This window comes from Strix uralensis, chromosome 7 (assembly GCF_047716275.1).
Source record: "Strix uralensis isolate ZFMK-TIS-50842 chromosome 7, bStrUra1, whole genome shotgun sequence".
NCBI lineage: Eukaryota > Metazoa > Chordata > Aves > Strigiformes > Strigidae > Strix > Strix uralensis.
The window spans coordinates 2299247-2314801 of record NC_133978.1 but is presented as its reverse complement, the minus strand read 5'-3'; the positions used below and the strand labels follow the sequence as shown (position 1 = coordinate 2314801).

General features: G+C 40.6%; 1 protein-coding gene across 2 annotated transcripts in view; it reads right to left on the bottom strand.

Annotated features, from left to right (window-relative positions):
• Nucleotides 1-15555, bottom strand: part of PRKG1 (protein kinase cGMP-dependent 1) — a 535590-nt gene that overhangs the window by 24627 nt on the left and 495408 nt on the right. For both annotated transcript variants that reach the window (XM_074874162.1, XM_074874161.1), the window contains exon 10: nucleotides 8247-8343. In XM_074874162.1, the coding sequence (XP_074730263.1) occupies nucleotides 8247-8343 (97 nt within the window). The remainder of the gene's footprint in view (nucleotides 1-8246; nucleotides 8344-15555) is intronic.

Genomic DNA, 15555 nt, shown 5'->3' with positions numbered 1-15555 from the left:
CTTATATGAAAATCCTGGAACCACTCCAAAAGCATTGCTTTGCTTTATGGTGTATAAACTTCTGCAACTTCCAAAACAAACAGTACGCTCAAGGCCTGATTCTTTTTTTAAACACAGCTATAATTCATGTACAAATAAATATGTTTTTACACCTTAGTGCTTTCTCAGGCTTTCCGGGAAAATGGATATTGATGAGACAAAATCCAGACCTCGATAGAAAAAAGAGTAAATGGGTGTATCTGTATGTTTCTTACCCTTCCTCTTTCTCTGCCTCTGTTTACTATAAATCATATATGTGTTTTATATATAGTCTGAAATGTGAGCAATTTCCGTGCAACTCCAGTGAGAGCTGAACCGATACAATGCAAGCTGACCTTGAGAAACTGTAAATGTTAATAAATATTTACCAGAATGTAGAACAACTCCCCAAAGAATGATTTATTTTCAGTGAAGACTAGTGAGGTGCCTGAACCTTGCCATGCCTAGCCTGAGGATATACTATTTTAACTGCACCTATGTCATTCACGTCGGGGGTCCTTCTATTCCTGCGTGATCTTCTAGGAGAAGACAGCGAAGAACTTCTGATTTTCTGAATTCCCATTTACCACAGATGTGCCTGTGAGTTACAGCTCTTGCATGGCTGTGGGTTTTCCCAGAAGCCCTAAGATTGTGGTTTTTTCTCCAAGGAGCTGCTACAGATAATATTTGCCACTACGGTACCCTGTGCAGACCCCTGAAGCCATGGAAGAGCAACAGACCCAAGGGCATGAAAGCAGAGCTGAACACATATTTATATTTTTAGATTATCCTTCCTTCATTTTGGCAGCTACATAGAGGTTACAACTGGAATGGTGTTTGCCACTCAAAAATCTCCAGATTTCTTCACATTGATATAATGGAGGTATTTGAACACAAACTTTTACAGCGTCTGGACACCACACTCACAAAAACTTTGCTCAGGACCCTTTTCTGCTGATCTTCAAGGGAGCTGGCTGGGCTTTCAGCTCAATGGGAACACACAGGGAGCAGAGTTTGTGCAAGTAAAAAATATTTCATTTACTCTGGAGACATGGCTTTTTCCTAAACACACAGTAATGGTGAGCTTTTAGGAGCTGGACAGAAGCTTTTCTTGAACTCTCGTGTCCACAACACACAGACAAGTTTCTTCTTGCTCATGTCTCCTGTTGAACTACCCGTGCGGGCACGGCAATACCTCTGTAATGACAAAGATGCCTTTCCAAAGGGCTTTTGTTAGCTGTGCATTTTGCTATATGTGTATTATTCGGATATAACGGAGCCAGAAATCTGTGCTATCATGAAACGTGAGTACCATTGTATCATATTAAAAAATAACCGACTCAATTGCAGCGCTTGGGAACCGAAGTGCAAATGCTTTTGCTTGCTGAGTATGTCCAAGGTCCTTTATTTTCCGCCGTTTCCCAGCTAGATGCATTCAAACCAACAAAAATAGCAGCAGCTGTTGCTGAGCGCAGCACTTGCAAGCTGAGCTCTCCTAATCCCAACAGCTGAACTGCTGCACGAACAAAGCGGTGACGTCTCCCCCCACCTAGCAAAAGAGTACAGCATGCTTTTAGTACTAAATATATTTATGTTCTTCCAGGATGAAACAGATTTCTCCATAATAATATTCTTTGCCTTACAACTTGCTTTCTTACCAGCGTTTCTTTTTATTAGTCTAGCGAGGGAATATCTCATGCATATTTATGTTTTCAAGCCTATTGTGGTGCTCAGTATTGCAGGTCTCTCTGTTAGGGTTTTGAAGGTACTTTGCACATCTCCTTAAGGCCAGATTCAGCCACTCTCCTGACCTAAGGCTTAAAGAGAAACTGTAGTTTGCATATCCAAATTATAAGCAGGCTACCTGGTGTTTCTCACTATATCCTTTCCACCTTGTGCTCAACATCATGTTAGTTTTGGGTTAGTTGCATGCTGTGTACAAACAGGCATGGTGATTGGACTGGGTTAGGCTGGAAAATAGGTCAAGACTAAATAAAAAGACCTAAGATGGAAAGAAAAATCATGGAGTAAAAATGAAGGCTTAAAGGTATTCTGTAGGCTGAAATTTTGAAAGATGAATTAAGAATTAATTACAAGTGGGCAGCAGGGTGGCAACTGTCCGTGACAGTGACCTTATTTTCTTTGAAAAAGTCTAGATTCAACTGGTTGGGAAAGCATTAAATGTCGTATCACAATCTGAACACTATGGGACTCTACAGGAAAATAAATTGCAAAATTACACTCTATGAATACACCTAAGTATACACTAAAAAATGTACAGCCCTTAGAAAACCTCAGCTATTTAACAATTAAAGTTGCTTAATCAAATACTCAACTGTGCAAAAACCTGTAATTCTATGTTTTGATTTCTGTACTGAAAATTGATATTCAATGCTTGACAACGTGCACAACTAAGTTTTTTATAAGCAAGGGCATTTGGAAATATATTACAATTTGTGTCTTTCTATAAAGCCCAGAAGTAAATATTATTTTTCAAAAATGTCTAGAAGGAAAAGGCTAAAAAGCAGTGAGGAATGTAAACTGTTTCATGCATAAAATCATTCCAATAAAAAGTAAATAGCACAAGGGTTATATAGCTAAAATATGCAAAACCGAATGGAAAAACTCACTACTGTGGTTTCTTGAAAGTATCACATGGACCTAAACTCTCTAACTTCACACATGAACCAGCCCTGCTCCTGAGTTTGGCTTTGTCTGCAATATAGCACTATTTTTATGTCTTATTCCTCCTTCCAACCGGAGCTAAAGCCTCTGGCTTGACAGCTCATATCCTGATCTGGCCTCTGACAATATTTGATGGGCTACAAACAGCATCTCATCTTTCCGAACTTTGACATCACCCTTTCCATTAGCAGACAAGCACCAAGAATATGTTTCCATCTACAAAAGTTGTATTTAATTCCATTAAGAATTAAAAATCAAAGGAAAAATAAAAAAATAGCGCTGCAGTGGTCCAGCCCCATCTGACAATATCATTAAAATTAAGCAACTTTCATATGGTTAAGAACGGAAGGAAGAAAAAGGGCCAGATCTTCATAACCAGCAGTTTGCTCAGCTCAGTAGCAGTAGTTTCATTGTCAGAAGAATGTGGGATTTACTCAGGTACCTGGTCTTAAATCCCTCACTTAAATCTCAATTTCATCATCTTTAAGGCACCCTAAATGCCTATTCTTTCAACAGGAAGAAGGCTAAAGGATTCCTGGCAATTAAAAATCAAAATTAAGAGATTTCAAAGAGAAGACTGATCTTTCTAATAAAAAACTTTGTAATAGCTAGAACAAAAGCATAGCTATACAGCTAAAAATTTCCACTAATAAATATCTGAATTATGCATCTATCAGTCTATTGGAAGACAATTATGGTGTTTTTTTCCTCACCATCTAATTAATTCACTAATGGTTTTGTTTACAAAACAGGCTAGAGGCTATAATAAATTTGATTGCACTTCATAATCTGTGGCCAGATTTCTCTTAAAACATGAATAAAAATGAAAAATGCCATACTGTCCATTTTAAAAAGGTCTTGTATAGCCCCGGTAAAATGTGGCTGAAACTAAGGCTTCGTTTTTATGCATCTTTATTAATCTCCATATTATAAAGGAGTTTAGCTTTTAGTGGCCACCATCAAGCCAAAAGGACTTCAAGGGGGTCCTTGAGATAAGAAGAATGTTACTAACTCTGCACCTATTAAAATCAAGCCAGTGAGGGTTGGGAGCACTTTTGAGAAGAGCAAGGGAATTCAAACTAATTTTTACAAATTGAAGAGATGACTTGAAATAAAAGGGACACTGTTTAGTGGTGGCAAAGTGCTGTCCCTAGTTGTCCAGCTCTACCTGAGCAGAGGAAGGTCCAGATTGGACTAACATGTCTGGTGCTCCAAGAGGTGAAAGCCAGCTGGAGACTGAGGAACAGGAATGATCACAGGGCTAGAAAGCATGAATTAGATGTAAAGCTCAAAAGAAGCACATTTATTCTTTTAAAGAAGAGCTTCGAGTTCATGTGATAATGGTCTTCAAATGCGTACAACCCATCCTCAAGGGTTGTATGCATTTGTATTTCAAGCCTACTACAGGCTACAGCAGGGAGATGTTAAATGTTAGGAAAAAGCTTCCTGGGAACCTCCTTCCCTAGAGACTTCAACAACAAATTAGGGAAAGCTGGTCAGAAGTGGTTAGGTATATTGTCTCTGCCTGGATGACGATCTCTTTAGGTCCCTTCCAGCCCAAGGTTTAATGACCATATGGTTGAAATATGTGCTCTAAGTGCCACCGACTTCCGCAAAACTGCTGAATGTTAAAACATGATTAAATGTTTTGTCAAGTCAGGGCTAAAAACTGAGACTGTCCTTAATCTGCCTATTGCCTGCTGCCTTCAGGATGTCCAAACCCATATGTTGCCCCTAAGAGTGCCGAAGGCACAACTCTCTCCAAGATTGTGTACGTGCAGGGATGGTGGGTAAGTCTATAGGTTTTCACTGGTTTATCAGTCCTGAGAAGTGAACAAAGGTGTAGCTGAAAACAAGTCTCAATTAAGCTTCCGATGGGGTGTTGATAAAATACATTATTTTTGCAAAATTTATAACAACAGGAGTGATTTAAAATCTCCTTCCCCATCGCTGAGTGATTGTTGGAAGCGATTACTGCATAAATCAATACAATAAAAAGGCATGTCTTCAGACGTGGACCTGATTTTTAGTCTACCTGTGCTCAGCCATCACCTGCATGAATTGATTTCACAATAATGACTCTAATCCTGTATGTTCAGACACTCCAATATATTTATTTCAAGAGCTGTCTAAAATAATCTTGATTTAAATCCAAAATAACTGACCTGGGGCAGATGATTAGAAACACAGGACTTAAATTGAAAAGAAATTAAAGAACAAAGACAATAACAATAAAGTTCAGGACAGGTGATTTATGAAGGCTGAGGACACCTGACCTACATCCCCGTCCTCTGCAAAGTGGTGCTTCATGGGACATGAACCTGAGATGACATTCCTTATTCCAATGTATTACTGAGGCACCTGGATCCCAACAGAGAAGACGCTCAACTGACACAGTGCTGAGAAGCTGAGTTGCAAAAAATAGTGGATGCATGTGTTAATCCATGTTATTAAAAACCAAGAAGTCTGCTCCTACTGTTTTCTTTCTGCCCTGCTAAGGGAGGTGTCCACCAGCTGAGCAAGACGTGTCTCGGAGCAGCTTGCACCTACTTGGCAGCCCTCCGAAATGCGGGAGGGTTGTCCTAGGAATGTGACACCACCACCCTTGGGCAGACTGTGGTCTCTGACCCGCCTGTTTGCTTTTCAAACATTGAGGATCACACAGGTCCTGCTGTAAGTGAACAAAAGCCTGTATTGGCTCTTGTTCCAGTGGCAGAGCTAATCCCCATCTAAAATAGCAGAGCCACTACTCAGCTGGTTTCTCTTCTCAAGAGAAGACTGCATAAAAGTTGATTACACAGTCCAGCTGGGGATGAAGAAGGAGAACAGCATCTATAAGGACAAGGCATGTTGCAAGAGCCATCAGGTAGCCATCAAAAACCTGAGCAAACAATGTACAATATCAATGCAAATCTGTTGGAAATGTCTCTTGACATACAAAGAATAAAACCAGCTAGAAAAGCAAGACAAAAAGGTATTTCCACATGTAATCTCTATACAATTGAAAAGAATTTAAATTTTAGGCTGTCTCGCCTAAAAACCATGTACTTGTGTATGAATGCATTGAAGGGGTGACCTCTCCAAACAGCCAGCATACACAGAGGTGTCTGGAAAACCAGTGTATATTGATACAAACCACATCTGCAAATTAAAACACACACCAATGGGAGCATTATACCTCCTTGGCCAGCAAGACCCAAACTAAGACCTAGACATTCCAATTTCCAACCAGACACCACCAGTTGCCCTCTTGAAGGGTACGGAGCTGCCCTGGGGGGGCTTACCCACAGCAGCCAAGGTTAAGCTATAAAAGTCCTCTTCCTTGCAATGTACTTTATTTATTTGATCAATTTGACTCTTGGAAAGCGCAAAAACGTGAATGTTTTCCAGGAACAAATTCCAATGCTGCTATGCACCAGCAGGCTCCCATAACACATTCAAGCAATGAAAAAGTCAATTCTTCTGATACATTTTGCATTAGATCACTTTTAGCCTTGAATTATAAAATATATTTTTCACGGAAAAGATAGAAGCAAGAGGTTTTCTAGGCACAGTTTTGACAAAAAGAATATTTTCTTGTTTTAATAACGAAGAAAAATAATAAAATCTGGAGTGTTAAGCTAAAATTTTAAATATCTTTTATCCTTCTGTGTGCATTCACTGCAATTCAGTATTGGTTAAGAACTACAGAAAATTAGCTTCACCAGCATTTTCCTGCTTAGGAGAGGGGCACCTACCCCTGAAGAAAATCTCTACAAGGATAGAAACATTTTTCCCATCAATAGCCTTTGGCAGGCTGTGTAGGTGGCACTGGGGCTTCTTGGAGGTTTTAGGGATTTGGACATCTCCTAAGAACCAAATATTTCTATCCAACCCTGATCTGATCTGATCCATTGAAGTGACAGAGCACGTCCACTCCTGCTTTTCCTCACACCTGGACAAGCATCATGCATCACTAAGATTTAGTTTTTGTCAACACCTTAAAGCTTCCAAATGAATTCTGTGAGAAACCAGAGGTACAGGACTGGCCCATGGCCATCAGTAACAGTCCAATTTGCTTTCCTATCTTGTGGTTTGAGGGTGTCATAAGCAACCCCTCATGAAGGCAAGCTCATGCACCTTCCAGGAACACTTTGAGGTTTTCAAACATTTGACAGCAGGAGTCAAAAAAGCCTTAAAAATGAAAACAAACCTCACAAACTCCTTCACAAGAATCAAACCAAGCCCCAAACTGGTGGGTCCATCACTACAGGTCACCTCAGGTGGAGAAGTCAGTGGTGATGTTAATTTAGGAAACAAATCTCCTGAGCTTTATGCTGTTGTCAACAGAGGGTGAAGGGTGTTCAAAAGGGAGGTTGAGTGCAACCCGAATTAAACTTCTGCTCTAAAACATCCTCAGCAGCAGATGACTATAGAAGGAGTGGGTAAAAGACAGCCTTCCCAGGCTACGGCTGAGCTCTCGTGACTCTCTTCCAAAACAACAGTTGCTAATATCCAATAAATAAATAAATAAATAAATAAATAATCCAAACCCCAGGAAGGGACCAGCTTTCTCACGCACATGCTCTCCACCACACCATTTTACATACTTCCAAACAGGAAAAGTCAGAAATAAATCACATGGAGGAGTGAGTCACACTTTTAACACAGAATTTACCCGTTACATCACAAATAATCACTGAAACACTTAATTTTGTCGGTTTTCCAATTCCCAGCACTATGGGTACCTTTGGCTCCCGTAGGGTTATGGAGCAGGGAATTCCCCAGAGTTTCATCATGACAGCAGTAACTCTGTTCCCTTTTCTGCTCCTAACTTACAGGAGTTCCTATCATACTGTACTAGTGTCCAGTATCGGAAGCTTCTCTGCGGTCAGCACCATGATGTAAACTAAACTCCCTCTTTCTATTATAAGTTTTTGTATTTACATGGTCATATCACAAATGGGTCACACAACGGCTGCCGTTTCAGTTTCCTTCTGCTCAGGCTTTGTTTTAATAAAGACTGCAGAGCTCTAAATCCAAGCAGAGCAAAAAGCAAGCTCAGTTTTTGTCCTTTCTCTAAAATTCTGCAAAAAATAAGTATTTTTCTGTGAAGTGTTGTCATAGTTCAGACTTTGAGTGTATAGCTTTCGTGATAACTGTCTCCAGACCTGAACTAGAAACTGCTTAGAGGAGACATTGTACCATTACTTCAGTTTTGGTTAAATAAGATTTTAGGCTGCTCTTTCAATTTTAGCACTCAACAGCCACGCAATTCTTCAGGTTGTTTCTAAAAGGCAAACAATACCATAAACAAAGGACTACTTGGAGAGAGATGATGTGTGCTCCTCTCTCAACCCAGTCCATAAATTCTTCTTGGTTGCTGCAAGGCATTTATTTGTACATTTTTATTTACTGGGAAACATAATGCAGCTTTCTTCAACCATTAGCAAATATATAATCCCATCACATAATTTTCTTCCAGTTATTCAGAAATAAAAACTCATAACACAGTACTTATTCCAGGACATCACACAAACTGAAAAGAAGAAAACGTTACCTACCAGCTCAACTCGTCCGAACCCTCCGACTCCAAGGGTGTCAATGATGTTGAAATCAGACAGTTTCAGGTTGGCGAAGAAGGCAGCTTCGGCTTCATATCTGGATTTTTTTATGCGAAAAAACGGAAATTTCTTAGAGGTGCAAACATGAGCACTGTGCAATACTGTACCCGAATGGCATGAGCGTGGAACAGCCTTTACCTGCTTAATTTCCATCTTATCTCTTACAGTTTGCTTTTATTCACACTCATAGTTTTGCTGGTCCCAGTTATAGCATCGATCCAATGTGCACAGTTTTCCGCGTGAGAAAAGCAAACATACCTACTGCATGCCTACAATGCAAATGTCTGGTACTGCAATTCAACTCCAGCTACCCAGCAAACATTACATTTTGACATTTTCTATTAATCTTCTTGTGGGTGGTTTTTGTTTTTGGTGTCTTTAAGTATTTTTGGAAGATAAAGTCTCTCATAGGAGTTTCTCTTATCCACAGGCTGGCAGTAGTTTCTATAAATGTTTATTGAAAATGGCAAGATCATTAAGGTCCCTGGAGAGAAATCACAGCCAGGTTTTATGAAATCAGATCCGATAAGCTGTGGGCTGGTGTGCAAATGCCTGAAATGTCTTACTTCAGTCACATATCAATATTCCTATAAGAATATCTTCACTTCTTTTCCTCTATAAACTCACTTGGAGTAGAAGTCCCAACCCAGGAGGTCCCAAAATCCAGATGCTCTCTCTTAAGCCTATGTCCAACTGGCTCACAACACAAGTTCACCAAGCCCTTGACTAAGGAAGCATGCAAATCTAACACATGCAAGCCTGCCAAAATAAGCTTCCCATGACTATCCTCATGAATATGATTCCTCTAAAATAGCTCCTTGTCAAGGTTTATAGTATTTTTAGAAAGGCTCGGAGGGGAAATGGATGAACAGGATCCACCCACTCAATAAAGTTTGACATTCAGCTGCCGGAGAAGTCCCCGTGCATATACAACCTTTGGCTGCTGGTGACACAGACTTGTATGGGAAAAGAGCATTGACGGGATTATGGAGAGAGGCATGGAGGGTGTAAAGGAGGATTTGGTTTGGTTTTCAGCACTTAATTTTAGCCATAATGTGTTGCAATTAACAGATAGACCATAATCCACTGTTTCACCTGGATGCTTCACCTGTGCATGGTAACACTAGCGTAAAGATAAAACTTCATAGTGTTAGCCATGTTCATATGTAAGTATCCACCTGTCTATCTTTTTAATGAACCTTGTTCATCACGCCTGCCTCTAATTCAGTAATGTGATGGAAAGGATTTACTGACTTATTCCCTTCAAACAACCTTCTTAGTCTATTTAAAACTGCATTGACATTGGGGGGAGAAAGAGGAAAAAAAAACCAACCTAAAGTTAAAAGGGAAAAATAAAAAGAGATGTCAAGAAAGGTGAAAGGTCCCCCCCATCAAGCCCCAAATCCTATGCAATAAAGCGCAATTTTATCTCGGGGGTGCTGTCGACAAATTTCTTAAGCTTTGCTTTATTATTTATACTGTCACCAGATCCTCTCGGTGACCTTGCTCCTGTGGCCACAGCAGCCTGATGCATCCGATTTTGGAAACCAATCAGTACCAAGCCTGCTCTGAACTTGGGATAACCTTGGGTGACACAGCTGCTTATTGATCGCTTTATACTCATCATGAGGTGCATACTAAATCTGTCACTAAAAAACCTTTTCTAAAGGAAAGACATATTTATATGTTCCCTTCTAAATCACAGCAGACACATCATTTTAGGGGTGACAGAGCAACGAGATAGGTCTAATTTTCATGATAATGTATAGACCAGTTAAATACCCTTAATGATTTATAATTGCTAAGAAGATGGAATCCCAGCATGGAAAATTACCCTTCAACAGTCGAATAATGAATGCAACACTTCAGGTCAAGAAGCCCTGCATTACCTTTACCCAAGGCTTGGGAGTGGAAGGAAGCCATCACATGCTCCCAGTGAGGCAGGGGACCCTGTCTTCTCCCCTGGGCAACTAGTGAGGATTTCTCAATGCTGAGCAAGCAGGGCATGAGATGTCAAACAGCAGTGTGTCAGAAGGGTTAGGGTCTCCAAAAAACATATGGGACAGAGCAGGGAAATGTTTTTTACCCTGTAATACCTCTTACTTTGAAAGACAGCCAAGTCCTACAAAAATGACTTATAGTTCATATCATGCAACATGAGAGGACAAAAACTAGGTAAGACATGGCATGGTGCTGGCAAGGCAAGCAGAACGCTAGCCCCAGCCCCTGCAAATTCCACCATTTGTCTCAAAAACCCCTTGGTTCAATGGGAGACAGGATCTCCTGCTCCAGTTCCAACTTCTTAATAATTTTGTGTGTTGAGTCGCAGAAGCCAAATGCTGCTGCTGGCTTCTAAAGTAAAACAATGTGTTCATTTATTATTTTGCTTAGAAAATGTATTTGCAGCATTATTGTGACTGCTTTTTGAAATCTCTTGGCTAATTCTCTTTGACAGACTGCTTATGTGTAGTTAGTACGTACAAGTGCAATGAAGCATATAAAACAAATTGGATGCAGTTTTCTAGATACTGTGCAACAGGCATACAAAACCCAAAAGAAATTCCAAAAATATATAGTGAAACCAAAACACATAAAATCAAGCAAGCAAGCCCTTCACATGCTTAGTAACAACAGTCACATCTGAATTCTGTTTTATTCCCAGCTACAAAGGTCAAAGTCCACTTTCAAATCCAATTCCTATAAACTAACAGGACTGATGCTCTTCAGCCCTGCAAAGCTTAAGAATAAATCTCTTCAGTCACTTAAATAAAAATATCAAAATGCAAATATTCCCAAGCCATCTCCTAAAGCAGAACCCTGGATATAATTCTCATCCTGAAATTTAGAACATGCCGCTCCCTAAACAGAAACTCGTAAGGTTTTGCAGCATGTGCTCCTTGCTTGACAAAATTATAATGAAAAACATGTCTTATTTTATCACCTCCAAAAGAAAAGGGACCCTTTCAAGGCATTGAGAGGGCAGTGCAAAGAAATACAGAAGTTTAAAAATCAGTATTGGTGTGTCTGTAGGAAAACGTTCAGTTCTGAACCAGATTGAAGAAGTCTGATATGCTCAGGTACGGGAAAGGATGTTTAGGATATTCCCTGGGAATATAGCAGAGATGGGATGAATGGTAGAGACAATTTGACCACACTTGTGCAAGATAACCAAGCACTCTGAAGGAAAAATACATGTGTGCCAGGTCAGGGTGTATTTCTTCTGGGTACCACTTTGCAGATGCCACAGCCTCTTCCCATCCAGTACTTAGCAGTCTAATGAGAAAGGCATTTCTATTCTAAATATGCAGCTGTATGCCAGTGCTCTGAGACTTTTCAAACAAGAAAACGATTTTTTGACCTCTGGAAGAGTTGGTTATTTAAGTTCCTAAATTAATAGATAAGACGTGTATTGGGAAGACATCTCAGGCAAGCTTGGAGGCATGAATGCAGATCAGCGTCACACCCACGTTCAGTGACATTCTGGAGCTACGCACATGCAAGGCTCAAACTTTCTATGCTGAGATTTTTGGGGTTTTCTGACTCTAGTTCAAGTAGACGTAATTAAGAAAGAGCCCTTCTCTGGATACGTTGGTAATTGTGCTTCTTGCCCCAGCTATCACAGGTCAAAATGCCTAGAAAATCATAGCTGAAAGTGCACAAAAAGAAAAGATAGGGAGAATGTGTGATCCAAACAGGGAGAAACAACAAAAAGTCTGTTCTGTAATATAGAGCTTTTAAAATTAAAGCTGAGATTTTCACAAGAGCTTGTGGGAGGCCAGGTATCAACTCCCAAAGCACTCTTAATGTGACTTTTTTGCTTATTGAAACCAGGTTTTGTCACCTATCCTGCCAAACCAACCCTGCCAGAGCTTATAGTCCACTCCTGCAGCTAACAGGAGAGGTATCTTCACCACAGGGGATGTCAGAAAACAGCACAGGAGATGTTCAGATCTAGGTGAAACATGGGCATCCTGCAGAATCTCCCACACTCTTCTCCAAGGGTTCTTGCAAATCTGAATGGCAGAGGTACCTACAGAAATCTCACTCAAATGACCAGCTTTCTGTAACAACCTTGACCTAATGAGTATCAGTGCCCTCCTATGGAAGAGTTGGGGCTTGGGACCACCACTTCTTTCTCTCCCTCCAAATAAAATATATACTCCTAAGGAGCTGCTAATTAAAATGTCTTGATTCAGTCTCCTCTTCAGCATGGACATGCATCACATGCAAGAAACTAGAGTAATCAGGGGGATCAGGAGCAAATACCATCTTCCACATGTCCTGTGACTTTGAAACAGCAGTGCAGGAGCCACAGCCCAAGCATTTGGGCAATGCCTGTTATGCAGAACAGGAGAGGAAAACGTGGCTTCTTGCACTGCTGGAGGTTTCCAACTCTTTAAATAAGTGATTGCCTCCTAGGATGGCAATTACTCTGAAACACATTTCAAGCTTTTCCTCCCAAAATTCTAACAACAAAAAAATAAATCATCTTACCTAGGCGGCTAAAAAGGATAAATGAGAAAATACAAGGAGTAAAGGTTTGTAATTACCCAACTGCTCAGCTTTACTAAACTAGCTCACAATTGCTATCACATGAGCTAAATGTGTTGGGTAACATTAGACATCTGTTACCAAACTGTCATCTTGATAGAAAACTTGGCTTCTTTCCACCTGCACGCTGCCAACTAGACATAAATTGCAACCAAATGGGAATCAACCACCAACTCCCTGATAAGAGCGAATGTAACAATTTTGGGTGGATAAAACCAGAATTTCTTCCTCAGTGACAGAAACCTGCTCATTTAACAGCTATTTTGTCAGCCTTGTATTCAGTTTTGTCAGCTGGTCTGATCACTATATCACCCATCGTTGAGGTAATGCACTTCTGTAGATAGAAATATTGAATCTCTGCAAAGACTAGAATAACTTGAGTTGCAGTACTTGGATGGTGATGATCAGACCCGGCCTGCAAGAAGACACACATGAAATGAGCCTAAGAGCCACAGGTGGGGTGGGGGAAAAATATATCACAAAAGGAAACCATATTTCTGTGTCCAGTAAAGAAGAGAGTCCATCTCCTTATGGTTCTTAAGATATAGCTAGATCCTTAAGATATAGTTAATTCTTTTTTTTTTTAGCATGCTGCTTCAACTGATGCGACACTAAAAAAAAAAATGAGGTTGTGATAAATGACTATTTTTTCTATACCTCTGAACACATGTGTTTTAGCCCTGGTGGAATAACCCACCTGGGTCTAATCTGTTCATGGCACTTGGCTGCTGTTCACTTGCCTGGTACCCTGAAATCATGGCAGGCTTTCTAGATTGGATTCATGCTACTGAGTTAAGAGAGATGCAATTCCAAACGTGAAGGAAAAGTGGCAGAGGACGTGGATCAAATTGATGTTAACAAGGAGGCTTTGTTATCCAAAAGCGATGTTAGGAAGAGCAGATGAAGCAAATGGTGGTAGAGCTCCTATGTCTACTTCCACGGCAGCCAGGCCTCTTCTCTACCTGCTCAAATGACTCCAAAAAGCTCAGGTTTATGTATTTCTAAGTGATTTTGGACAAGGGTAAATCTATGAATGGTCATATGGGTGAAAGTGAAATAAAAAGCACCCTGTGTAATGTCCACACGAGATTCTTACCTTCAACTCCACCCTGTTTTAGTGGGGCTCAGAAAATTTAGCCACTTTCAGGCAACAGACAGAAGCATGGCACAGCGACAGTGTATTTTACACAACCAAGATCCAGAGTCTGGGAATTCTTGAAAGCAAATACTTGAGGGGCAAATCTCTGTTTTTTTATGGTGCATTGCCAGTCATCCTTTCAGAGGTCCCACCCTGCATGCAAAACCCTTCTTATCTAGCATTCCCTCCAGATATCAATCTGTTTGGGTCAGTACACTTTGCCGGGGGAGAGGTTCCTTGACAAACCATTGCAGAAAAAAAAAAAAAAATACCCAAGGGTATGAAACCAAAATCCTGTTGGGGAAGACCGTAACATGCCCATCAGACTTCTCTAAGAGTCTGATCCTGCAAGGTCAAGAGCACTCTCCCGTCTCCATGGACTACTATTAGCTGAAAGGGAGATGCTCACCCCAGTTACACTTGGGCAGAGCAGGCAGTGATAGCAGAGAATAACTATTTCCTAGATACTGTCCCTCTGTATCAGAAATGCCTGTTTCGTGTTTCTTCCTCTGGGTACCAAACGTCCACCTCTCTCACGACGCACAAATGCACCTTTTAACTTCCAAATGTCCCTTTCAGATAAACGCTGGTATCGGAAAGAACAAAACTATCAAGAAAAAGACCAGCTCTTTACCTATTTTACTGTCAATTGCATAACGTTACAGAAAAGCTGAATTCATTTCAAGCTCTGTCACATTATTGCAATTTATTAGCTCATTCACAAATCAGGATCACAAAATTGTTCCAGGACATCTCCATTGGCAGTGAAAGCACCCATCAAAGACAGTGAGCTGTTGGGTAAAAGTACTGGCATAAGACGACTGTGATATCTCCCATCGGCAGTTAAGGTCACCAGTGCCCACCCACCAACCAGGGAGCACTGACATGCCATTGCCCTAAACACAAATGGGGTTTTCTGCCCTTTCATAGAGACAATGGACTGATGGCATGTTAGCATGCTCATAAGTAACTCCTGCCTGGTATTTGCTATCCCAATGCTAACTCATTCCTGGGAGGGATGGGTGCTACAGTGTTACCCACACATCTTGACTTGTTAGAGAGGATTTACTTGCGGATGAGGATTTGCTGCCCTGCACCAAAGAAGACCAAGGAGAAGGACATCAAATTAATTTTCTACTCTTTCAGGTTTTTCTTAATTGCAAACAACACTGAAAAAGTAAACGGTGTATCTCCATCTATCTACATGTAGCTGTAGATGGATAGATATAGGGAGAAAGTATGATAACTAATAACCCAGCTTTTCCTTAGTTCAGGTCTCCTTCTTCCAGACCATCCTTCTGAGGTCAGTAATGCAGTGGCTTTAACTCCCGATTTAGCTGCTATCACTTCCTACGTCTTACACCTTCACCTGAAAATCCAAATAAAGAGAGATTTCATTTGGATTTTTAAAAGCCATGTGCTAGTGGTGACGATGCAAATTGAAAGCTACAGCTGCATGGACCATTGCATTGAAAAGAAAGGCTGTCTTTCTTTTCAAGTTCATGTTGCTGGGGATGAGAATTTCTCTTGGACCCACCAGCACCTGAACTTGCAGCATAC